At 46.6% G+C, this 25879-nt stretch overlaps 2 protein-coding genes across 4 annotated transcripts in view; one reads left to right on the top strand and one right to left on the bottom strand.

The window, feature by feature from the left end:
- Positions 1-7388, top strand: part of Kif3a (kinesin family member 3A) — a 39125-nt gene extending 31737 nt beyond the window's left edge. For all 3 annotated transcript variants that reach the window (XM_015989313.3, XM_076578370.1, XM_006995894.4), the window contains 4 exons: positions 1077-1130; positions 1445-1513; positions 2033-2157; positions 4254-7388. In XM_015989313.3, coding sequence (XP_015844799.3) covers positions 1077-1130; positions 1445-1513; positions 2033-2157; positions 4254-4302 — 297 coding nt within the window. In that variant the 3' untranslated portion in view covers positions 4303-7388. The remainder of the gene's footprint in view (positions 1-1076; positions 1131-1444; positions 1514-2032; positions 2158-4253) is intronic.
- A 10017-nt stretch (positions 7389-17405) lies between these two features.
- Il4 (interleukin 4) lies at positions 17406-24564 on the bottom strand. Its single transcript, XM_006995896.3, has 4 exons — positions 24433-24564; positions 24120-24167; positions 19495-19647; positions 17406-17670 (listed from the first exon to the last, which is right to left on the bottom strand). Exons 1-4 carry the CDS (start codon positions 24562-24564, stop codon positions 17560-17562), a joined length of 444 nt encoding a protein of 147 aa, XP_006995958.1. The 3' UTR covers positions 17406-17559.
- Between the last annotated feature and the right edge of the window lie 1315 nt (positions 24565-25879).

Raw genomic sequence — 25879 nt, forward strand, 5'->3', positions numbered from 1 at the left:
GATTTTTTTAAAAAACAATGTTGTGAATCTCTGAATAGCTATGAGAAATTTTTCTGAAATTTTCCCTTCAGATCTCAGGTACCCAGAGTCAGTCCTGGGTTTCTGGAACACTCCAGAATGTCCTAGTTCCATGTTGTAACTCATTACCCCAAATCAGAGCTGAAATCTAGACGGTAACCTATTTCTAGCTGAATGGTTTCCCAGCCTTTCTACCCTTGGTCTCTTCCAGCCCAGCCTTACTGTCCTCCTGATTCCCAGGATCCCAACTTTTGCTTTTTGTTTTTATGTGGTTGAATAGTATCCACATGTGTTCTTAAGAATGTGTGTGTGTGTGTGTGTTTAAATTTATTTTTATTTTATGTATATGGATGTTTTCCCTGTATGTATATATGTGACCATGTGCATGCCTGGTGCCCACAGTGACCAGAAGAGGTGTTGGAACCCCCGGAATTAGAATTACATACTGTTGTGAGCCACCATGTAGGTGCTGGGAACTGAACCTATGTCCTCTGCAAAACAGTTGGTTTTAACCACTGACCCAACTCTCCAGCCGAAGGACTGTGTATTTTTAAATGCTTGATGCAGTATATAATGTTTAGAAACAACTATTTTCACTTAACATTGATGAAAGTGTAGGTCAAATGATTCTTCGGCAAGTAAAGGCTCATTATGTAAACCATGAGACCTGAGTTTGATCCCCGGAACCCACATGGAGGTATAAAAAGAGAGAACTGACTCCACAAAGTTGTTCTTGGACCACCACATAAGCATTATGACGTGTCCCTACCCCCATCGTGTGTGTGTGTGTGTGTGTGTGTGTGTGTGTGTGTGTGTGTGTGTGTGTGTGTGTGTGTGTGAGAGAGAGAGAGAGAGAGAGAGAGAGAGAGAGAGAGAGAGAGAGAATGCAAGGCCCTTAAAAGAGCTTAGTTGAAGGCATGAGGAAGTCAGAGGGATTACCATGAGCAATATATAGTGACAGATACAGGAAAATGTCACATGTTTCTATTGTCACAGTTGTGTTTGTATTTTCAGTATTTTAACTATTGACTAAAAGAAGGCTTTGACTCTTTGTAAAGGAAATGATTGAAAACTATGTCCATTGGAATGAAGACATAGGAGAATGGCAGCTAGTGAGTATTTCTTTCACCCCGAGGGATTATGGAGGGAGCTGGTGCTGGCTGCTGGGGGAGGAAGGTGGTACAGGGTGGACCAGATCAGAACGCAGTGGACCAGATAGGGTCTTTTTCTGAGTAACAGCAAAGTGGGGACCATTCATGGCGATGGGTTAGGCCTGGGGCTTCTGGCTACTGGGTGACCTGTTGGATCTTTTCTGCCCCGGGATGCACATCATGCTTCCTAGTGATCTGTCAGGATGTCTTACAGCAGCCTTCCCAGTTCACAGTATTGATTCAGACATCTCTCTTCCCTCTTTCCCTTTTTTGAGAAATGTGTGGCCTACACAGGAAACAACATGAGGAAACAAACTCCAGTGCCTGACAAGAAGGAGAGAGACGTAAGAGCACTTTGAACCCTTGTTTGTCTTCATCAGAGTGTGGGTCGGTTGTTGTGCTGTTCCAGCGTGTGGGCTGAGCAGCTGGATTGTCTGTAGTGAGTAGAGGCTCTCGGGTCGGGGCTGTTGGGACAGGTCTGCTCTCTGGCACACACTTAGCAAAAGTTGCATTTTCAGTCCTGCCACAGGTCCGGCCTGCTGTCACTCTGGTGTGCCCTGTTCACCACTCTGGGAGGTGGGCTGTCCCAGGAGACTAGGGTGCCTTGCTTCCCTGAGTCCTAGATCAACCGGGGTGCTGGTTTTAGAGAAAGAGACAGTTTTCCTTTATGTCTGGGGAGCTTGATGAAATGTCTGGGCTTCTAATTCTCCAGCTTTGAGTACATTTTACATAATAGAGTGGAAGACGTCTTTAAAAGGTTGTTTGGTTTTGTCTTCAGTGGTCTTGTGCCCAGTGTCAGTCTGTGTTTTCAATCTTCCCCAATCTGATTTAACTTCCCTTGTGTGTGTGTTTTTTTCTTGTAGCCTTTTGAAGTAGACCTTTCCCATGTGTATCTTGCCTATACAGAGGAGAGTCTGCGTCAGTCTTTGATGAAGTTAGAAAGGCCACGGACCTCCAAGGGGAAAGCAAGGCCAAAGACTGGGAGAAGGTGAGGACAGTCCCAAGTCCCCAAGTCCTGAAGTGACAATGTTGTGATACTATATTTAGACACATCTAAAGGAAGTCGAACTTTAGTTAATGTGACATGTGGTTTGAAATTATATTCTTTATGCAGTTACAATTTGATAAGCAAAATAGGGATAAAGACTTGTATTCTGTGAGTTTGAGGCCAGCCTGGTCTGTAGAGCAAGTTCCAGGATAGCCAGAGCTGTTATATAGAGAAACCCTGTCTCAACAAACAAACAAAACAAACAAAAAAAAATTACATTCTGGGACAGTTGTGATGGTACACACCTTTCATTCCAGGACTTAAGAGGCAGAGGCAGGCAGATGCTGTGAGTTACAGGCCAGCCTGGTTTGCATTACAAATTTCAAGACAACCAGGGCTGCATAATGAGACCCTGTCTCAAAACAAAACAGAAAAAGAACTGCATTCTTTCAGACTTTGGAGCTAACTTCAACTCGCTTTGTTCTTTCCTAGTGTTTACCCTCCACCTACTGTCTTGTGTAAGTCTCCTATTAAGATGCTAATTCATTTGCCTTGTTTGACTCCCAAAGTGCTGTATTCCTCTGGTCAGTTTTTCTGACAGTAGGCATTGCTCCAAGGACATTGATTTCTTAGGTCTCAAATTAAGGGAGGCTTGTGTGACTCTGTAGCACCAGTGTTGACCATTGTGTAGTCTGTGTGCCTTATCACATAAGCTCAGTGGAAGACCTTTGCTGTACATGTAAGGTGAAGGTAATGGTCTCATGTCTTTGTTACATAGTCTTTTAGATGCAATGTAACACTAAAAATGTTGAAATCATTAAACTAGGGCTAGAAAGAATGAGCTACTTGTTAAAATGTATAAGATTTTTGCATTTTTTATCATTTAAATGAAGAATTTAAAGATTTTCAAATGCTAAGTGAATATTTACATGGAATCTTTAAAAATATATAAATGTTGATTTTATCTATATGCGAATGTTTTGCTTGCATGTTTATATGTGCACTACTATCAGATTTCCTGGAATAGTTAGTTGGTTGTAAGCCACCAATGTGGGTATTGGGATGTGAACTCAGGTCCTCTGGAAGAGCAACAGGTGCTCATAGGTGCTGTGGCATCTCTGCAGCCCCCACGTGTAGTATCAGGGAATGAAGTAAGTTGTTCTAAGACACAGCTCTTGAACAATCCCTGCCTGTTACAAGGTTAGTAGATACCCTGCTCTGAGCTCTGAGGTCGTTAGGGAGATGCACTCAGACGTGGCCCATGGTAATGAGACAGCTTGACAGAGACCGGCAGAGGAGGGCAAGGGAGCAAGCTGGAAAGTGGTTCTGTCCCTTGTTAGTGAGGAACAGAGGCCCCATCATTGCCGGACCGTTGTCTTTATAAAGAGAATCCAGATTACTTACATGAGCTCTCTCAAGTTCAGCCACGTTTTTGAAACTGTGTAGACCTTAAAACAAATAATTTGATAAGCTATTTTGATACAGTTTCTATAATGCACCACTGTAAAAATATGCTTTTTGTTTAGCTTAAGTTAAAGAAAATATTTGTGGGCCAACATGTGATCCAGACTCAACTCAACAGAAACTGGTTTTCCTGGGAAATAAGCAAATATGTACAATGAATGATGTGTTTGTGTTCTGTGGTGAGTGTCCCCTGCAGTGCTCATGAGAGGCATGCAGTTTGGTGTGCTGGTCAGCAATAAAGAAGGCACATGAGAGTACTCCTGTAGGCCTCAGACACTGTGTGTCCTGCTTCTCTGAGGCTCTCTGTACTGTTAGCCTCCTCCTCCTCCTCCTCGGAGGAGGAGGAGGAGGAGGAGGAGATGACCAAGGGGCATCCCTGATAAGCTTAGCTGACACCTGTCTGCACCTTGTCTGACCCTGTGCTCAGCTCCTCACCACTCTGGAACACCGTACTGTAGCACTGTGTTCTTGTGTTTGCTTTTAGTGACCTTGCCTACTCTGGGTATCAGTCAAGACTGCTGTGGTCAAGCATGGCCAGTGTTGGTCCATTTGTGGACTCTGGCCACATAATGTGTTGACAGTTTCTTAGGGACAAGCACTCATCTTGCTTTTTTTTTTCCTTCTCTTAACAGAAAGCGTTCTGCAAAGCCCGAGACCGTAATTGATTCATTACTTCAATAAATGTTACAGAATTAAGGTTATAATAAAAAAGAGTGATATTCTCATGCCTGGACAGAAATCCTTAATTAAGACACTGAGGACACCTGTGTAATTCACATAATGTAAGCTGTAAATTATAGAGTGAGACTGGAAATAGCAACTTTCCTACTAACTTTTAGATTCTTAAGTTTCTGTATCATGTAAGTGCACATAGCTCATGATTGTTGAGGATGCCACACCGTGCCGCAGTGCTCTGTGGAAGTAAGGACACAGTTCTTACAGAGTGCTGTGGTTGTATTCGAATGTGCATCTCTTAGCCGTGTACTCAACTGTTGCGTATCTAGATAAGCAGAATCTCAGAGGAGAAGAAACTTGCCTGTCTTGTTTGCACACTGCGCATGGCAGATCGCCTTGTCCTGTGTTCTGTGTCAACTCCTGGGTGGCTCATCTGAGCAGTCACTTGTCCTAACACCCAACAGGCCTGTCTAACTGCATTCCGACTTTATACTAACGTTTGTTACATTTAGGTATGAGATGACTGAGTTTACGGATCTCCTATAGAAAACTGTGTAATTGGACAGCTTTGTAGGTTGACATTTTCAAGGTACAGTTTGAACATGTGCTCCAGCGTCTGGCCACCCTCCACCAGTTTCTGTTCCCTGAGTCCACATTCAGCCTTTGTTGTTGCTGCTGCTGGCTTGGCTTCCCCACCACAGCCAGCGGTGGCCATTTGGCTTTGCTCTACACAGTTTTAAAAATTCCTTTGAACATGTGGCTTACAGACAGAGACTCCATTGTCTGAATTTAAGTTTTGATGGAAATAACTATATACAAATTGAAATGATTCTCATTTTTTTCAGAAAATGAAGCTAAGCCAGAAAATACCTTTTAATTTTCTTTATAGCATTTATCTATATATATAATGCCGTTCTCAGAATTTCTTCTATGGCTAATCCAGTTAGTCCATATTCCTCTCCAAAAAAAGTTATATTCAATATGTAGTAAAATGAGTTATAATACAATTTTTTTTACAATAAATGTTTTTATTTTTTGTGTGTCTACTTATAAAATTGTTTTGAAAGTTATGTGCTTCTGAAGCCTATCATGCTTTCTAAGTTCAAAATTGTGCAATCAACTCCAAGCTCTTGATTGCAAAGGTTTTGAGACTTCCCAAGTTAGGATTCCTTAGGCTCCTGTGATTTGAACAAGCAGGGTAAATACTGACTTATCATTCCGGAGGGGGTGTATGTAGGCTGTGGCTGGCTGAGTCAGGGTGGAGCCCTGGTGAGGGATGGAAACTGTGGTCATACATTTGTGGAGCCTTCCAGAAGGACCGCTCAGTGTCCTGTATGTGCAGCATGTGCTGATACGACCATGGCACTGTGGTGGTGTCCTCAAGGTAATGGATGTGGCCTGGGTGCTGTGACGCACTGAGCAGAGTGTGTGTCTTGTAAAGGCTCATGTGAGCCAAGCGTCTTGGTGGTGTCATATTTCTCCTGGTGTAAACTTAACTGTTAGTAGTTACAGAATCTTAGTTTTACCAGTAAGGAAAAAGAATCTACATGCCTTCGTGTCCATGTTTCTATCATTTAACAGTTTGGTTGGTCTGGAAGGAATATCTGCTGTGAATTAAACTAAAACATTAGAGACATTGAATCTAGTGTGTTAAAGCCTGTAACAGTAACAAAAGAACTCCATAAAAATGGAAAATACTGAGAAAATTCTCTAAGCATCTTGCCCTAGTAATTTTGTTCGCTTGCTTGCTTGTTGTTTTGAGACTGGATCTCTCTGTGTTAGCCCAGGCTGGCCTGGGACTCATGATCCCTCCGCCTCAGCCTCCCAAGTGCTGAGATTGCAGGTGACGTCATCATGCCAGCAATCTTTATTAAAGCATGTGTGCTAAAACTCTAGTCAGGTGGACATTGTTCATTTTCTGAAAACCAAATTAGATTCTTGCCAGGTTGGGAGGTCTGTGTGGAGATGGTAGGACACCCACTTCTGCTTCTCATTTACTGTGTCTTTGTCCTCAAAAGGAATCATTTGTATTTTCAGTGTTAATTTCATGAATGGATAGAGATGGAGAACAAACTTGCTTAATGTTTAAAATAAATGTACAGCTTTTAAATGAGTGGGACAGATCTATAAATAGGATATTGACAAGTATCCTTTTTTTTCTTAATTTAAAAAGTAATATTTATTTATTTGAAAGGAACCCTAATAGGAAGCTATGCTGGCTCTGCACTTACATGCTCTACCAGCCAGGCTCTCTCCACTCAGTGTCTGCTCTTGTGATGTTCAGGCTTAGCCGAGGGGAAGGCTGTGCAGCCAGTGTTTACCTGACAGTGAGCCCTCCCACAGGCTGTCTCATTTATGTTCTGGAAAAGGTGATCTTCTAGTTTATGTTTTTGGCAGCCAGAACATCAAGGTTATTTTGGAGGGGAAAGTGTTGCTTTATCTGCAACATGTTTTTAAAGTTATGATTATAGTTTTAGTATTTCTATTTTCATTTTAGGTTTAGGATGTATCCCATCTCCCTGCCCCCTTTTAAGTTGTAAGGCAAGAAACACCCTCTTTCCTATAGAGCTGTGAATTAAGGAATGGGCGAAGTTTACATTTACACACACCTGTGTCTGCCCAGTTTCTCCCCCCTTCCCCCTCTATTTTGAGATAAGAGTCCTATGTAGCCTAGGCTGGCCACAAACCCTGTATGTAGCTCAGGTTGGCCTTAAACTCCTGATCCTCCTCTACCTCCTCCTCATGATTGCTGGGATTACACTTGTGCACCACTACACCCAGCCCCTCTCCCCCGTTTCTTAATATATATAATTGTTTTCTTTTTTTAAACTACTAGAAAACATAGTTCTTCCTAGTGCCTTTGAGCTGACCCTGCAGTTTTGACTAATTAGAATCAGTGGAAATCTGAGCAGCAGTACTGTAATGCTGTTACCAACCAGGATACAGACTGTATAGTAAGTTTGTTGTGTTAATTCAGAAGCCACACTCACGTTGTATTTTATGTATAAATTGTATTTGTTCAAGCTGTATATATCAATGTTGTGTGTACATGCAGCATGGTAAGATGAAAAATAAAATTCCTCCCCAATGCCTACTGTCTTTGAAGACATTTTTATTCTGTTGTGTCTGCCTATACATCTGAGTACCATGTGTGTGCTGTGCGCCTGTGTTGACCAGAGAGTGTTGGATCCCCTGGAACTGGAGTTACAGTTATGAGCTGCCATAACTCTGTGTTAGGCAGACCAAAGAATTCAGAGTGGGTCTTGAGAAGTGTTGATTTCATGACTAAAGGACTTTTTTTTCTCAAGTTAGCATACTAAGTGACTGAGTTTCATTGTGTCATTTTCAGACACCCATTTCACTAGACATTGATCCCTTTCATCCCCTTGGCTTGCCTTGTCAGTCCCCTTCTACCCAAATAACTTTCCCTCTGCTCTCATGCAGAGGACTTTATTTTTTAAACCTGGGCTTTGCTCCCTTTCCAGCTGCTAGCTTTTGTGGAACCCCTGCTGTGGAGATGCCATACACACTGTCCTCTGAGCCAGGCTGTGCCATCTTCAAGTCCAGCCAGGCTTGGTGACTGTTGACAGTCCTTGGAAGGATGGTGCAGGCAGTGTCATCCCCAGCCGGGATGATGGCTTCTCCGTGGCTGTGGAGATGGGACCATCTCCCTCCTCTTCCTTCCTACTTACGTTCTCCTTCTCCAGTCCCTCCCAGAGACCCTGAGGCCATAAACAATTCGAGCAGAATTACAGCTGGTGGGGGTCAGGGAATGGTTGGACACTCAGGAAGGTCCCAGGACAGCCCCAAAGCAATCTTCTCTAAAGCCTGGTGTCCTTTAGGAATGGATGTCTTCACGATATCCTTTTCCTTTCTAAAGAGTTATGAGTTTTATGAGTTTGCATGTTTTGCCTGCATCTATGTATGTGCAGTATGAGTGTGCCTGGTGCCTGCAATGGTCAGGAGAAGGCATCAGATCCCTCTGAACTGGATTTAGGGACAGTTGAGAGCTACCATGTGAGTCCTGGAAACTGAATTCTAGTCCTGTAAGAGCAGCTAGTGCTCTTAACTGCTGAACTGTCTCCCCGGCCTTCAAGAATTTCTTTGATTGAACTATGTGATCTAATGGCCTCCTTACCTGTTGCCTAGTTGACACTGGGTCACCATTTCCTACTCCCTTCTTTGAGACTAAGAGCATTAGTTTTGAGGGGCACACATGTATGTGTGTGTGCGTGCCTCTCTCTCTCTCTCTCTCTCTCTGTGTGTGTGTGTGTGTGTGTGTGTGTGTGTGTGTGTGTTTGTGTGTGTGTGTAGGGTTCTTACTGCTCTAGGATCTGGTGGTTAGGCCAGGATGGCAGATGGGTGAGTCCCAGGGATGCTTCTTTCTCTGCCTCCCCTGGGCAGATACTGCTCTGCTCCAATTTTTACATGAGTGCTCCGCCAAACTTAGCACTTTACTTGCTGATCTACCTCCTCAGCCATGCTCTTCCCCCCCCCCCCCCTGTTTTTTGGAGACAGAGTTTCTCTGTGTAGGTTTGGTGCCTGTCCTGTACTCTGTAGACCAGGCCGGCCTCGAACTCACTCTGTAGACTAGGCTGGCCTCAAACTCACAGAGATCCGCCTGGCTCTGCCTCCCTAGTGCTGGGATTAAAGGTGTGAGCCACCCCTGCCAGGCTTTTAGGATTTTTTTGTGTTTGGTGGGAGTAGGGGTGGGGAGGTATTGGCACATGAATGCAATTGCCAGTGGAAGCCAGAAGAGGGCGTCGGATCCCCTTAAGCTGGGGTTACAGACAGTTGTGAGCCACACAGCATGAGTGCTGGGAACTAAACTCCAGTCCTCTGGAAAAGTAGTTTGTGCTCTTAACCTCTGAGCCATCTCTACAGCCCCACCCTCCACCCCCAACCCCGCATTTTTTGTTTTTTTGTGACAGTGTCTTACTTAGCCCAGGCTAGCCTCCAACTCTGTATATAGCCAAGGATGACCTTCAGTTTCTGATCATCTTGACTCCACCTCCTGAGTGCTGAGATCACAGGCAGGAGCTACCAGGGCTAGCCATCATTGCTGTTTCCTGTTCTCATCTTTTCCAGTGAATCACTCAATTCATGTGTAAAACTAGGTAGTATCTGAATGAATGATGTTCACCGTCAGCCCAAGTCTGGGGCTTCAGTCAGCGCAAGTTCAGCAGCCACAGTCCAGGGGCTCTGAAGCCCACCGAGCTTCAGGTTGAGGGGGAGAGCCTCCAGACACATTTGTTAGTAGATAAGCAGAGTTGCTCCTTAAACAGTTTCATTTGCAAAGCAAATCAGGTATTCCGTCTTCCTTCGGAAGCTGAGCCCTTGTGTGGGAAAGCGATGGTGTAGAGGCTACTTCAAAAACAACCTGTTTCCTCTCGGCATTTATCTTGGGCTTCCTGCGACCCAGCCTTCAGGTTACTTTTATCAGTCTTATCAGAACATCGGGCTGTCTTACCCAAACACGGTTATGGCTCTCTGAAGCATGGGACGGATCAGATGTTCTCCCACACCTGCTCCCCTCCCCCAGCCTCTCAGAGGGCTGGGGAAATTTGAGTTGTAATCAAAGGCTGCATTTCTCCGATTGTAGCTAAGAATTTAACTGGGACTTTACAACCGAATCAAATTTTCTCAGAGTGCGATACCAATCTTAACAAAGAGGATATTGCTTAACCCACCCTAAAAGTACCATAGACGCTGCAGAAATCCTACGCCAGCCTCAACTTCTGATCTCCACCTAGAGTTTTGCCCCCCACTGGCCAGACTGCCTCCTTTTTATTGTTAATTCTTTAAGTTCACATACAAAATGGTTGATTTAATTGTGTCATCCTCATACACAAACACCATCAGAATGTTTAATTAGTGCCCCTCACCCCCTGTCCTTCCCCATCCTTCCTTCAAATACTTTGATTTCTGCTTCTCACAGGTGATTTGGTATTCCACCCACCCCACCCCTGAAAATTCCTCCTCCCCTAATTCCCTTTCGCTTTACCCATGTGCACACGCTCTGAATACACACAGATTTAAATCCAGACTCTGCATAAAATGGAAAAAGTCTTTCTCAATTTGGCTTTATTTTGTTTAACATAATCTTCAGCAGCATCTACTTTCTGTAAATACCATGATTTCATTCTTCATGCCTAAGCATGATTCCGTTGTGTATATGAACAACATATTCTCTGTCTATCTGTGGATAGGTATCTTGGTTCTGTACCTTCATGATTGTGCAGGGCGACAATGACTGTGAATATACAAGCATCTCTATGGTGTGCTCACAATCCTGGCTTATAGTGAGGAACTGAATCATATGGTGGCTCTGTGTTTAGTTTTTTGGGAACCTCCGCACCGGTTTCCACAGTGGCTACCCAGCTTACTTTCCCACCAGCAGTGTGTAAGTGTCCTGGTGCCTCTTTTGAGTGTATCTTGGGACTGGGGAGATGGCTCAGTGGGTAAGGACACTCAGGGGGTGTGCAGACCTGAGATCACCAGCACCCACATAGAAGCCGGGTATGGCAGCCAAAACCTGCCCAGAGCTAGGTGGAAACCGGTGGATCTGGGCCACTTGCTGGCCAGCCAATCGACCTGATGGGATGAGCTCCAGGTTAAGTAAGATCCTGTCTCAAGACGCAAGATGGAGAGTTGGGGAGATGAATCAGAGGGTAAAGGGACTTGCTGTACCAACCTAATGAGCTGAGTTCAATGTCTGATACTCACCTAAAGGAGGGAGAGAGTACTGCTGGCTGTACTTCAACATGTGTGTCACACCATACAAGTACACACACACAGGCATGCACTCATACATGCACACATGTGCACATGCACACATAGAGGCATACACTTATACACACATGTACACACAGTCATATACACATGCACATGTACTCATACATTTACACAGTCATACACATGCACACACAGGCATACACTCATACACACTCACATGCACACACAAGCATACACATATATGCACACACACAGAGGTATACACTCATATACACTCACATGTACACACACATAGGCATACAGTCATACACACATGCATATACACTAACATTCATAAAAAGAAAAAGTAAGATAGTGATTGAGAAAGACACATGAAATTGTCTGGCCTTCACATTGCAGTGTGAAGTCACATGCACATACATGCTTGTGCATACACACACACACACACACACACACACACACACACACACACACGAAGGCAGTCTGGAGAGCTAAGGTGAGAATGCCATAGTCTCAGGGTGGGAGACCAAGAGGACTAGGATGCACCTCACAGTAAAGTGCTTCTCTACATGCACAAGGCCCTGGGTTCAATCCCTAGTACAGCAGGAGGGGAAATCTTTTTTAAATTGTTGGGCGTTTTTGTTTGTTTGTTTATTTGTTTTTGGGGTTTTTTTTTTGGGTTTTTTTGTTTGTTTTTTGTTTTTTGTTTTTTCGAGATAGGGTTTCTCTGTGTAGCTTTGCGCCTTTCTTGGAACTTACTTGGTAGCCCAGGCTGGCCTCGAACTCACAGAGATCCGCCTGCCTCTGCCTCCCGAGTGCTGGGATTAAACGCATGCGCCGCCGCCGCCACCACCGCCACCACCGCCACCACCGCCACCACCGCCACCACCGCCACCACCGCCACCACCACCACCCCGCTTGTTTTTTGGTTTTTTTTTTTTTATTTTTTATTTTTTATTTTTTATTTTTTTTTTTTTGGTTTTTCGAGACAGGGTTTCTCTGTGTAGCTTTGCGCCTTTCCTGGAACTCACTTGGTAGCCCAGGCTGGCCTCGAACTCACAAAGATCCGCCTGCCTCTGCCTCCCGAGTGCTGGGATTAAAGGCGTGCGCCACCAACGCCCGGCGCGTTTTTTGGTTTTTTGAGACAGGGTTTTCTGTATAGTTTTGGTACTTATCCTGGATCTCACTCTGTAGACCAGGCTGGCCTTGAACTCACAGAGGTCTGCCAGGCTCTGCCCCCGCCTCTCCCCCCAGGACTGGGATTAAAGACTTGCACAAGCGCCGCCTGGCTTGTTTGTTTGTTTTAGGGAGGCCAGTTCAAGAGGTGTCAGCCATGACAGTTACTTAAGGAGCTACAGTGCCCGACCCGAGAGTGAACCTCGTGTTGAATAAATTAACCCTGCAAGTTAACAAGACGAGAGAAAACCCTGCCTTGCCCTGGGCGGAGGTGGACAGAGCTGAGAGCCTGGCCTGTGTGTTGATGGACCACACTGCGCCTCTTCCATGAGGAGGCTGTGAGCTGTGCCATCCTCGGAGGATCTGGATACTGTGGGGTGCCAGCTGGGAGGACAAAGACAAACCGAGGTCACAGGCGATGGTGCAGACAGAGCAGACAAAAAGAAGGCCCGAGTCATTGTTTAGGTTACATTTATTTATTCGCACGTGCCCATGTGTATGCAACAGAGCATGTGGTGGCTAGGGACAGCTTGTGGAAGTCACTTCTCTCTGTCTACCATGTAGGTCCTGGGCACCAAACTCAGGCCTTCAAGTTTGGCAGTGAGCCGCTTTATTTGCTCGACTGGCACATCCCTGTGGCGTTCTTACTAGAGGCCAACACTTATTAATGCACCCCCCAAAAACGTTGCACACAAGACACAACTACATGGTTTCGTTAGGGCATTTATCCACTAGATATTTATTTATTTATTTTATTTTATTTATTTATTTTATTTATTTTATTTATTTATTTATTTATTTATTTATTTATTTATTTATTTATTTATTTATTTATTGGTTTTTCGAGACAGGGTGTCTCGGTATAGCTTTGCACCTTTCCTGGAACTCACTTGGTAGCCCAGGCTGGCCTCGAACTCACAGAGATCCACCTGGCTCTGCCTCCCGAGTGCTGGGATTAAAGGCGTGCGCCACCACCGCCCGGCTTTATCCACTAGATATTTATTACCCATTGCCAAATGCCAGTTAGCGACGGCCTATCCAGTGGGTGAGGGCAAAAGCAGTGACGATAGGAATCATGGGAGAGAGGGCCGATGGCTCCACCCTCGCTGTCAGCGACAAGGTACACTCCACCAAGCAGGCACTGGCCGTGGCCTCCATAACTGCTCCAATCACAAGCCTCATGCCTTTCACTTAACCCTGAAGTTTCTCCACTCACGTGTTTTATGTGTGTCCTTAACCTGTGTTCTCGTCCTCTCTTGGTCCAATCAGAGGTTGGTGGCTGGATGTTTAAATCCAGAGTCCAGGACCCCCTGTCCGAATGCAAACAAGAAGGTTAGTGTGTTGTCGGCTGACCTGTGTGCATCCTGTGGTCTGTTCTAGGTCTTTCTTTTTGACAGCCTTTCCTTTATCAGCCTGGCCTCATATACCAAGTGCAAACCCACAGCTCATATCCTGTGGCGGACGCAGCTCACCTTAGCTAGCTCATGCAAATGAATTTCAATCAAAGGAGAAAGGAAATTAAAATGTTAACTGTGTATCTTCCCCAATTGGCCTTAGACTTTTATTGCCCCTGGCACACTGGTATTTTATGTGGGCAGGGTGAAACTGACTGTGGTCAGGGTGAGATTTGAAGCTTTGATTTGTTCCCCTTGTTTTGAAGGGGTTAAAAAGTTGGTATATATTGTTGGTGTGATTTTAGTACTGGTGTTAATTTTCGTCACACGTGTGTGACTGAGGGTCAAAAGGGTGCCAAGTCACTGTTGCCAGCTCCATCTTCCTTCACAGAGCGCCCTCTGAGGGGCAGGTTCCATGCCCTGGGGCTTGGTTAGGTTCTCTCCTCTCGCTTCCATCCCTTTCAAATAGCAGTGTGAAGATATAACTCCTGCTCTTTTAAAAAATACATTTTCCTGGGCAGTGGTGGCACATACCTTTAATCCCAGTGCTCAGGAGGCAGAGGCAGGCGGATCTCTGTGAGTTCGAGGCCAGCCTGGTCTACAAAGTGCGTTTCAGGACAGCCAGGGCTACACAGAGAAATCCTGTCTCAAAAAAAAAAATTTTATTCGAATTTTATGTACGTTTTGCCTTCATTTATGTCCATGTACAATGCGGATGCAGTGTCTGTGGATCCCTTAGAACTGAAATTTCAGACAGTTGTACACTGTCACATGGGTGCCAGGAATCAAACCTGGGTCACCAAAACAAAACAGAATTTTATCTCTTATGCACATGGACAAGGTTGAGCACGCAACCCCCCACCCCCACGACCTAAAATGGACTGGCTGCCCATAGTCATTCCAGCTTTGCTTCATCCCTCCTTAACCCAAGTACCATTCCACCTTCCCTCTGTTTTCTTTTCCTCCAGTGGCTATCATCACAAATTCAAAGATCTCTTCATTCATTCTCTACTTTTCTTCACTTTTTTATTAAGAAAACTTTCAGGGCTGGACAGAAGGCTCAGCAGTTAAGAGCACTGGCTGCTCTTCCAGAGGTCCTGAGTTCAATTCCCAGCATCCACATGGTGGCTCACAACCATCTGTAATGAGATCTGGTGCCCTCTTCTGGCCTGCAGGCAGAACACTGGATACATAATAAATAAATCCTTTAAAAAAAAGAGAGAGAGAGAGAGAAAGAAAGAAAGAAAGAAAAAAGAAAAGAAAGAAAACTTTCAAATTCGTGTGAAAACAAAGCAGTGGCCTGTTACCTGGCCCCAGCTACCAGCCATCATTAATTCATGACTACTCTCTAAATTTTTTTTTGAGATTTGTTCTTTTTTTTTTTTTTTTTTTAGAGCTGAGGACCGAACCCCAGGGCCTTGTGCTTGCTAGGCGAGCGCTCTACCACTGAGCTAAATCCCCAACCCGAGATTTGTTCATTTTTATTTTATGTGTGTGAGTGTATTGCCTGCCTGCATGTCTGTGTTCTGCACACAGTGCCCACAGAGGTCAGAACAGGGTGTCAGATGCCCCGGAACTGAAATTACAGACAGATGTGAGCCACCATGTGGTGTGAGGACTTGAACCCAAGTCCTTTGGAAAAGGAATCCGTGCTTTTAACCAGTGAGTCGTCTCTCCAACCCTAATTCATGACTGCAACTATTTTCTTAATTATCATCTTTAGATATTACATATTAATTTCCTTATTGAAAAATTAAGATTTACTTCATGTTTTTTTGGAGGGTGCAGAGTTGAGGCAAAATCTTATTTATTCAGGTTGGTCATAACTCACATTCTTTTTTTTAATTTTACTTTTATTCTTTTAAATTATGTGTAAAAGTGTATGTGTGCATGTGGCTGTGTACTCATGAGTTCAGTGCCCTCAGAGGCCAGAGGCATCAGATCCCTTGGTGTTGGAGATAATTGTGATCCACCATGTGTGTGCCAGGAAACATCGTGGTCCCTTTTCAAAGAGCAAGACCACTGAGCCCTAACCACTGGGCCATCTCTCTTGCCCAGTAACTTTTTTTTTCTTACAGCAGTGTTTCTCTTTGTATCTCTGGCTGGCCTGCAGCTCACTATATAGACCAGGCTGGCCTCAGACTCACAGAGATCCACCTGCCTGTGCCTCCCAAGTGCTGGGATTAAAGGTGTGTGCCACCACACCTAACTACCCACCCCTGCTCTTAAACAGTCTCCCTGTTCTGTCTCAGTGCCATCTTAGTTCCTGCTCTTGCCGTGGTAAAATACCGAGACCAGGGCAACTTAGAAAAGGAAGTATTTGCTTTGGGGCTTCAGGTTCCTGGGGGTCATAGTCCATGACGGTGGACAGAGGCATGGCGGCAGGGACAGCTGAGAGCTCACAGCTTGATCCACAAGCAGGAGGCAAAGAAAGCACACCGGGAATGCCTGGGCTCTGTGACACCTCAAAGCCTGTCCCCAGGGACGTGACTCCTCCAACAAGGCCACAGCTCCTAACCTTCCCAAGTAGTTCCACCGACTGGGGACCAAGTATTCAAACACGAGCCTGTGGGGCCTTTCTCATTCAGACCACAGTCTCCCTGTACATATGGAGGTCAGAGGCCGACTTTGTAGAGTTGCTTTTCTCTTTCCACTTTTCTGTGGGTTCTGGGGATCCATGCTGGCCTTCCTCAAACTGGATTGTAGGTATGTGCGATCAATTCCCTGCTCTTAAAAAAAATATTTTTAAAAATCTGGTTCTTGTTCCATCAACTGCAGGCTCTGTGGTCTCAGTGACTCCTTCCCAGGGAGGGTGGGGTGTGGTGCCTTTTTGCTTTGAGTGTGTGTGTCTGTGTGTGTGTGTTAGGGGGTTTGAGTGTGTGTGTATGTGTATAAGGGGGTTTGAGTGTGTCTGTATATTGGGGGTTTGAGTGTGTCTGTGTATTGGGGTTTTGAGTGTGTCTGTATGTTGGGGGTTTGAGTGTGTGTGTGTGTGTGTGTGTGTGTATGTGTGTGTTAGAGGGTTTAAGTGTGTGTGTGTGTGTGTGTGTGTGTGTGTGTTAGGGGGGTTTGAGTGTGTATGTGCATGTTAGGGAGTTTGTGTGTGTGTGTGTGTGTATGTTAGTGGTTTGAGTGTCTGTGTGTGTGTGTGTGTGTGTGTGTGTGTGTGTGTGTGTGTGTGTGTTAGGGGTTTGAGTCTCTGTGTGTGGTGGTTCAGAGGATAATTCCATGAAGTCAGTTCTCTCCTACCTACAGATTCATCTCCCTGGCCCTTCTATGCTTATTTTTTTATCTTGTTTTTATGTGGATGGGTGTTTTGCCTACATGCATGTTATCTGTGTATGACATGCATGCCTCCATAAGAGGCCAGAAGAGGGCATCAGATCTGCTGGGACTGGAGTTACTGTTGTGAGCTGTCATGTGGGTGCTGGAGATTGAACTTGGGTCCTCTGGAAGAGCAATAAGTACTCTTAGCCGCCAAACCATCCCTCCAGTTCCCTTTCTGATAATCTATTTTTATTTTATGTGCATTGGTGTCTTGCGGGCATGTCTGTCTGTCTGTGTGAGGGGGTCAGATCTTGGAGTTACAGACAGTTGTGAGCTGCCATGTGGGTGCTGGGAATTGAACCTGGTCCTCTACAGAGCAATGGGTGCTCTTAACGGCTGAGCCATCTCTGCAGCCCCCTCCAGCCCCCACTTCTGTCCTTTAGTGGTCTTGTGCATTGTGTCCTCGATGAGGGTGGGGACTCCTTGAGAAGGAAGCCAGCTCTCTGTTCTGTCCTCAAACCACTTGTAGCCACTGTGAATTAAGTGGTTTCTGTAACAGTCTAAACTGTGACCTCATTGCCAAGTGAAGTGTCATTAACTGTCATTGCTGTTAGATAATACATATATTTTATTTTATGAATTATAAATATATAAATATTAAAAAAATAAAACCATTAAAAACTCATATAAGTTAAAACGTGGAACTCCCACACTGCCAGTATTTCTTTTGCATGGTCCTTCTTAGGCTTTCCAAGAAGTCTTTCAGTGTTGTGTGCGTGGACTCATTCCCAGTACAGCTTTTCTACAAAAGAAACGTTTCATTGTGTGAGTATTTACTTGGGTCTCACCCTCAGGCCCGTTTGGGCTCCGACAAGCTGGCTCTGGGAGCCTCCAAAACAATGTTCAAACCAGGGCTCTCAGGCTCTCTGAACCTGCATGTGACTTTCATGAGACTAACAAGATTTGGCCTGCTTTTCGGCACGTGCTATGGTCTCTGGAGTGGCATGTCACAGATGGGAGGGAGGAACAGACCGTGTAGGCTCAGACATGGCTCTGTTGCCACCTGGCCTGTGGAGCAAGATGGAAGTCTCACTGCCCTCCTGCCCAGGAAGCAGATGCATTTCAGAGTGGGGACCCTGCACATAGCCAGGAGTCTAGGAACCCCCTCCATGCCAACCCCACAGTTTGGGTCTCAGGGCCACCAGTTATTTGTCACATAGCTTAGACCAGCCACCATGCTTACAAAAGCTTCAGGTCGCCAGGCAGCGGTGGCGCACGCCTTTAATCCCAGTCCTTGGGAGGCAGAACCAGGCGGACCTCTGTGAGTTCAAGTCAAGCCTGGTCTACAAAGCGAGATCCAGGACAGGCACCAAAACTACACAGAGAAACCTGTAGTGGGTAGCCATTCCAGCTTGGATCTGGAAGTTCCAACCCCCATTGAGACTCTGGCAACTGTCACGCCTATGAGGCGGGGCCAGGGGAGGCGCCTGGAGACCCGAGAGCTGGATGGACGAGCGTGCTCTCGGTACCAGAACGCTGAATGGTGGAGATGGACCGAGCAGAGCTCCAGAGAACACCGCTGGATTGCGATACACCTTCCCCAGATCCTGCGACCTACCTATTCCTTAATTTGTGAGTTACGCCATTAAATAAATATCCTTTTAACTACGTGGAGTGGCCATAATAATTTCACCAATAGAAACCCTGTCTCAGAAAACAAAAACAAAAAACAAAAGCTTTAAGTCTTCCCCTTGGGGACAGCTGTGGGGTGGTAGTGCTGAGTTTATCCATCAATGATGATCTAGCCACCTCCTTGTTCCTACCCTGTACAAGCCACTGTCATCCCTGTCCTGGACATGTGATGATGGCCCTCCATTGGGGGGTCTTATTCTCCACCCAGGAGCCAGTGTGAACAAATATTACTTGGAGCACCCATGGGCTCCATCCTGTCAGTAACTCTAGGTGTTTCCCTCCATCCCTGGGACAGCATCCAAAGGCTCCAGTGAATCCAGCTGCTAAACCTATTTCTTCTCCGTAGCCCAGGCTGGTCTCAAATTCAGAAGGCCTGCCTCTGCCTTCTTAGTGCTGGGATTAAAGGCATGTGCCATCACCACCTGACTTAAACCTGTTTTCTTAACTCTGATCCAGCCACACTAGAACACACGCATTTCATCCACGTATTTCTCTGTTAATCTCATGGCCTCCTTGCTTCCTTACTTAATCCAAATATCTGAGGGGGCTCAGAGAATCAGCCTCCTCCCCAGCCACCCACTCTCTTCATTCCTAGGTCTTTATTGTTTTTTTTTTTTTGTTGTTTGTTTGTTTGTTTTTTTGTTTTTTTGAGACAGGGTTTCTCTGTGTAGCTTTGCACCTTTCCTGGAACTCGCTTTGTAGACCAGGCTGGCCTGGAACTCACAGAGATTCACCTGCCTCTGCCTCCCCAGTGCTGGGATTAAAGGCGTGCACCACCACTGCCCGGCTCCTAGGTCTTTCTTCATAGCATGAAGACAACTGGGCATTATATTACTCTTTATCTCTTCTAACTACCCTACTAGAACATTCCGTGAGAGCCAGAGCTCTGTCTGCTGTCTTTAATGCTGCTCCTACAGTGTCCTGCCCTGCTTACCTGTGGAGACAGGTTGCTGATGCTCCTGTGGAGTCTCTTCAGGGCTTTGAGAACCCCAGAATTGTTCTTCAAGCACGGGGTCACCTCATGTGGGAAATAAAACTTGCGAAGCACCTGGGAAGCCCTGCAGATGAGCTCCTTCTCTGTGGTATTCTGCAAAGAGAAGCCATACAGGAAGCTGTCAGCTGCTTGGGTTTGAACTGGAGCAGGTGATGATTTTCCTACCCCAAAGGTGAGTCTGCTAAACTCGGAATCTATATGCAAATATTTCTGCAGAATCTCCCAGGTTCTTTTCCATGGAGGGTTTTATTGAAGGGGGTTCCTTCAGCAAAGTCACCCGCCTAGGTAGATGGCAGAGTGGGGAGCACCTGACTGCACCCCCAGTCCCCACCTTTCTGCCCTGTGGCTTTTCCTTTCTGCCCAAGGCGCCCCCAGGAGCTCTTAGCCAGCTGTGGCTCTGCATGCTCCTGGGGATCCTCCATGTTTGCTGATGGCCGAGTGCCTGCTGGGGCATGCTCCATGTGGCCCTACCCAAGGAGAAGCAGGGTCTGGATATGCTCATAGTCCAGTGAAGGATGAAGGCATGTCCCCCAGAAAGCCAGTTAGGAGCACGGTAGGTGGTCAGGAAAGGCTCCTAGGAGAGGGTGCCATTGACCTGGGCCTTGGCCATGGCTTCTGAGAGGAGCCTTTGCTCATCATTGGTAGAGATGAGAGCCCCTGGCTCTTCCCAAGGACTCAGGTCTCAGAAGACAGAATGCACCAGCGGGGAACCTGGGAGAGGGACTGTCCCTGTCTCTCCAGGCCTCAGGTTTCCTCTGGTTTCCCCTGAAGCTCACAGACAGATCATGGAGAGTGTCAGCATGAGTCAGTCTCTATCCCACAGAGAGAAGCTGTCTCTACATGACCCTGGCTACGCCACAGGCTGCATACGACATCACCGGGAGCTTGTTAGCGACTCTCATGGCCCACCCTTGGTCCACCGAGCCAGGATGCGCCATGATGACACCAGGGGAGCCGACAGGACAGGCAGGGTGCCGCCCAAGCAGCTTCTCGCTGTTTTCACTTTCCATGCGTGCCTGTTTTTTTTCTGACTATTATGGTATACTTAACAAAAATGAATTCACTTATCCCACCAGCCAGAAGTAACTCTTATACTGCTAATATTTGGGTAGATATCAGGACTGGGGGTGAACTCAATGGTGGAGCACTTGCCTAGCATGTGTCAGGGTCCAGGTTCAATGTCCAATACAGGAGAGAGAGAGAGAGAGAGAGAGAGAGAGAGAGAGAGAGAGAGAGAGAGAGAGAGAGAGAGAACCCAAATATCTCACTAGAGTTTTGTTGGCTTGAGACAGGGTCTCACTGTGCGTTCCTGGCTGGCCCAGAACTCACAGAGATCTGCCTGTCTCTCCCTCCTGTGCTGGGACTAAAAGTGTGTGCCCTCACGCCTGGCTTATCAGCATGTAGCCTCTAAAACTAATTAGATTAAAAATGGAATTGGAAAGAGACTTCACCCAGTGGGGACACTTCAAAAGAGCCAGTCTCAAAGGCAGCTGAATCGGGGATCTTCAGATTTCAGTTCCATTGATTTTGCCGCCAAGGATGACATGGCACCCCACTTGATTGTATCTCTGCCTGAGAAAGTCCTGCCTGGCAGGGCCAGCCGTGGCTCAGGGAGCACACCGTGACAGGCAGCCAGCCTTGTACCTCAGTCCTCACCACAAGCAAGTCTGTGGCTCACAAGAATGGCAGGAAATGGCTAGCTAGGAGGCGTCTTCTGTGGCAGCAACTGTTTCAGGGTCCTCGCAGCTCTCAACCAGCCTCGTGTGGGCCCAAGAAAACGGAGTCCTCCTATCCCCGCTGTATTTCGTTCTCTCTAATTGGGCCCAAATCTAATCAGCCAGCGCTTTAGATGAGGTAATCCTTTAAAACGAATGGGGCCAGAGGAGATGGCCCAGTGGTTGGCGTGCTTCCCTCGCAAGCATGAGGCCCTGAGTTCAGTCCTCAGAACCCGAATGTTTTTTAAAAGGCTGGATGTGGTGGTGTTTCTTAGTCATCCCCCCCAGAGCTAGAGTTGACAGAGACAGGAGGATCCTGAGGCTCAGTGGGCAGCCAGCCTAGCCTGCTTGCCAAGCTCCAGGCGACGCGAGACTGTCTTAAAAAATAAAAAGGCGCCGGGCGGTGGTGGAGCACGCCTTTAATCCCAGCACTCGGGAGGCAGAGCCAGGTGGATCTCTGTGAGTTCGAGGCCAGCCTGGGCTACCAAGTGAGCTCCAGGAAAGGCACAAAGCTACATAGAGAAACCCTGTCTCGAAAAACAAAAAAAAATAAATAAATAAATAAAAATAAAAAAAATAAAAAAATAAAAAGGCAACCATAGAGAGGGTGCCACTACATGCACGAACACACACATACACACACACACACACACACACACACACACACACACACACACACACACACCCTCAGAGTATCTCAAGGGCTTTGGTCTTTAATTCTCTTTCATGAAGAGGAAATAGCCCAGCCGATGGGCCACCCTGAGGCCCTTCACAAAACAGCCAGCTTGGTGCTTGCCATGGCTTTTCCTCAGGTGACTGTCCGTACCCCAGCCAGTATTGCCTGTGACACCAGGGATTTATCTCAGAGCACTCTTCCTACTGACAGCTGGGTGCTGCCCAGCTTGAAGAGGCCGCGGGCTTTGGTCCTCCCAAAAGTTAAAGTAAATGTACTAGAGTTTGAAAAAGCCGTCTCTTGGGAACCCCAGAGAAGTCATCCCCCCTCAAACCAATTTTGTGGCCTCTAGAGAAGAGCTCTTTCCTGGTCAGAAATGCCACACTATGAAGGTAACCAATGCCGAATCTCTGGAGGACAGACAAGAAGGGGGAGGGGAGCAAAACCAGGAGGCCCTGACGTTTGGGGGAAAGCCCACGAAACAAGAGTGTGACAAGCAAGAAAGGCAGACTGAGGAAGAGCAAGGCCAGCAGGAGGGTGGGGGCAGGGAGGAGCAGTATAGAGCCGGCCTGTAGTGAGGAGGCCCCAGCTTGGAGCCACAGAGGCCTGGCCGGGCCACTGCCCTCCTCAGACTCATCCCTTCTCTGCAGCCGGGCTGAGGCCTAGGTCAGGGTCCTAGAGCCTTACACAAAACACTTCCAGTGAAATTCCTAGAACTGGCCTCCCGCCCTCAGACGACCTTCAGAATCAACCTTGGCGTCTCCACATGTGGACACCGAGGCTCCAAGATCGATGAAGATCTGCCAAAAACCAGATGGCCAGTGAATGGCGGAACTACAGCCAACACCAAAGGCTCTCACACCCAGGCCTGACACTTCCACCAGGCCCAGTTCCCAGGAGCTGATCCCTGCCCTGGGCTTTGCTAGGGCAGGACAGTAGACCCAGCTTCTGGTAGCTACCATCTGAGTTGGAAGGACTCAGAGATCAATAAATACTTAAGTCGACATAGATATAAAACAGCGATATATATATATATATACACACATATATATATATACACACACACACAGATATATATGCACACACATATATGTATATGTAGATATACATATATAGACCAAATACACACATATATGCATATGAGTGTTTACATATATACGTACATACATGTGTATTTGTCCTTCAGAAACTCGGCCTGGAATAATCCTGAATAAAATGAGACCATTCAGATAAAGTCATGAGGGCAGTTCCCTGTGGATGGGGATGAACCCTGTTCATGGCCCGGGTGCTGGGCTATGACCCCCAACTACCCCACAGAGCTTCCGTCCTGACCCGCCCCCCGTCCGGCGCACGTGGGAAGCAGGCAGTAGGGAGGGCACTGGGAAATCAAGGCTCTGGGGCTTTTCATGCTCAGTTGTGTGTTTCCATGAAAACAGGAACTGCAGTGCGCCGAGCTATTGATACGGAGGTAGCCAGTCATGTGTTTGTGAGAGAAAATGCACTATCAGCTGTCACATCTGTCCCCTCCCACTCCAGATGGAGAGGTGGGGGAGGCAGTGCAGGAGGCAGACAGGGGAGGTAGATGCCCAGGCAGAAGCAGGGATGGGCAGACTCCAACCAGAGGACAGGTCCACACTAGGCTGAAGGGGCCAGGGGTGGGACAGAGTGAGCTGAGGAGACACAGAGAGGGCCACCATCCCGGCTGGCTCTTAGGTGACCAGGCTGAGAAAGAGGAGATCTGGCAATACCATAGGAAGTCTCTTAGACAAAGTGAAAGCCTTCTCAACCTGTAATCTCCATATCTGTTTTTGAGGGTGTATTCAGTTTTTCAGAAATGCATAGGCCAAAGGAAGAGATAGGAGAGAGAGAATTCTCTCATTCAGCAGGCACAAATTGTGTATCTTCTATGTTCCAGAGACTGCGCCAAGACTGGGTAGGACTCTCGGGACGCCTGCACCCTGAGTTAGGATGAAGAAGGCAGGCGTTCTGTGACATGTCTAGTGAAATCCGAAACTGCAAAATACACCGGAGAGGAACTCAGCCTCCACAGTGTAGAAGAACGCCTCCTTTGGGCTTGCCAGTTTTCTGTCACAGAAGTTTCTTATTCAGACACTTGCGGGTGCCGCTCCTCTCCCACCCACCGCGTAGGCCAAAGCCGACCCCACGGCTCCACTTACCTTCCTTGCTGTAAGGACGTCTGGTACAACCATCTCCGTGCATGGTGTCTTGACGATGGAAAGATGGAAAGATAGAGTTCAGTCCAAGCAGGACCGAGAAATCATTGATACACCTCTCACTCCTCACCCCAAGGAAACGCCCGACAGCCTCCACGTTGGAAGTAGCAGGGTCTCACGAAGTCTGGCTGTGTCCCGAGTCCTGCTCCAACCCCCAGTCGCAGACCTTTCTAGCAACTCGGTTCTCCTAGCCTAGAACCGCCCCAGCTAGAATCACCTGAGCATCTGGGGAGATGGTGCCAGATAGGGTACTCACCCCTTTTTCTGTGACTTGGTTCAAAATGTGAATGATCTCTTTCAGGGCTTTGTCGTTGCATCCGAGGGTGTAGTGCCCAGTACATGCTAGAAGCCAGAGCAGGATGGCAGCTAGCTGGGGGCTGAGACCCATCAATAGAGCTCTCTACCGTCAGGGATGGGAGACAATTAAGTTTATCAAGAGACGCTAACAATGCAATTCTGACAGAGATCTCTCTATATATAGAGTTAAAATTGCTGAAACCAAGGGAAAATGAGTTTACATTGGAAATTTTTGTTACACCAGATTGTCAGTTATTTTGGGCCAATCAGCACCTCTCTTCCAGGAGAAAAAATGCCTCAGAGAAACAGGTAAATTTTCCTGTGAAATCAGACCAATTGGAAAATGAAACCCTTTAAAAAAAAATCTACAAAGTTTCAGCATAGGAAATTACACCATAATCGGCCCTGCAGATTAATCTTATCAGCGTGGGGTTGCCACTGGCTCTGCCTTTGCAAGGAGCTTGAAGAGGTCGCAGGTGTCCGAGCGTGCTGGTGCCGTCCAGGGGAAAAGCAGAGTAATATCAAGAGCGTCTGGCGTGTGCCGCAGCTGGCGTTGGCTGCTTCCTGCCATGGGGCGCCTTGGAAACTCTGGTGTCTTGGGAAAGCTGACTCTGGGTTCTTCCCTGATCGAAGGATGATGGAGGCAGACTCTCTCCCATCCTAGCCCAGATGTTCCTACAAGTGTGAGGTCTTTGGAGACAGACAGGTGGCGTCAAGTGGGGCCTCGTTTGGGACCAGCAGGACCATGAGGTCTTTACCAATAAGGAGGTTCTGGGAAAGGTTGATGATTACCCCTCCCAAGGTAGAAGCCTGAGGAATGGCTGCTTAAAAAAAAACAAATAATAAGTTTTAGGAGCTATAGAGATGTCTTAATGGTTAAAAGCATTGACTGCTCTTCCAGAGGACCTGGGTTCAATTCCCAGTGCCCACATAATAGCTCACAAGCATCTATAATTTTAAATTAAAACAAAAAACCAGTGATTGTTAAAAACACAAAAAGTTTAAGAAATAAAAACAAAAATAAAAAATTTAAGCATAGAGATACCCTGTCTCAAAAAACCAAAAAAATTTTTTTTTAAAGTTTTAAAACTTAAACATTTATTTTGTGTGAGCGTGTATCTGTGCATGCTACAACATGAGTGTGGAGGTCAGAGGTCAATCTGCAGGAGTCGGTTCTCTCTTTCCACCATGTGGGTCCTGGAAATTGAACTCAGGTTTGCAGGCTTGGCAGCATTCGCCAGTCCCCACTTAGCCATCTCGCTGGCCCAAGAATGGCTGGCTGCTTTTAAATGAACTTAAACCCACCCCCAACTAATCAGGAAACAGAGCCATGTCTCAGCAATTCCTCAGCTGTTGCCCACCCACTGTCTCAATCTCATGTATCTGGACCCCGGTGAGGTGCCCAT

This window comes from Peromyscus maniculatus, chromosome 8 (assembly GCF_049852395.1).
Source record: "Peromyscus maniculatus bairdii isolate BWxNUB_F1_BW_parent chromosome 8, HU_Pman_BW_mat_3.1, whole genome shotgun sequence".
Taxonomy (NCBI): Eukaryota; Metazoa; Chordata; class Mammalia; order Rodentia; family Cricetidae; genus Peromyscus; species Peromyscus maniculatus.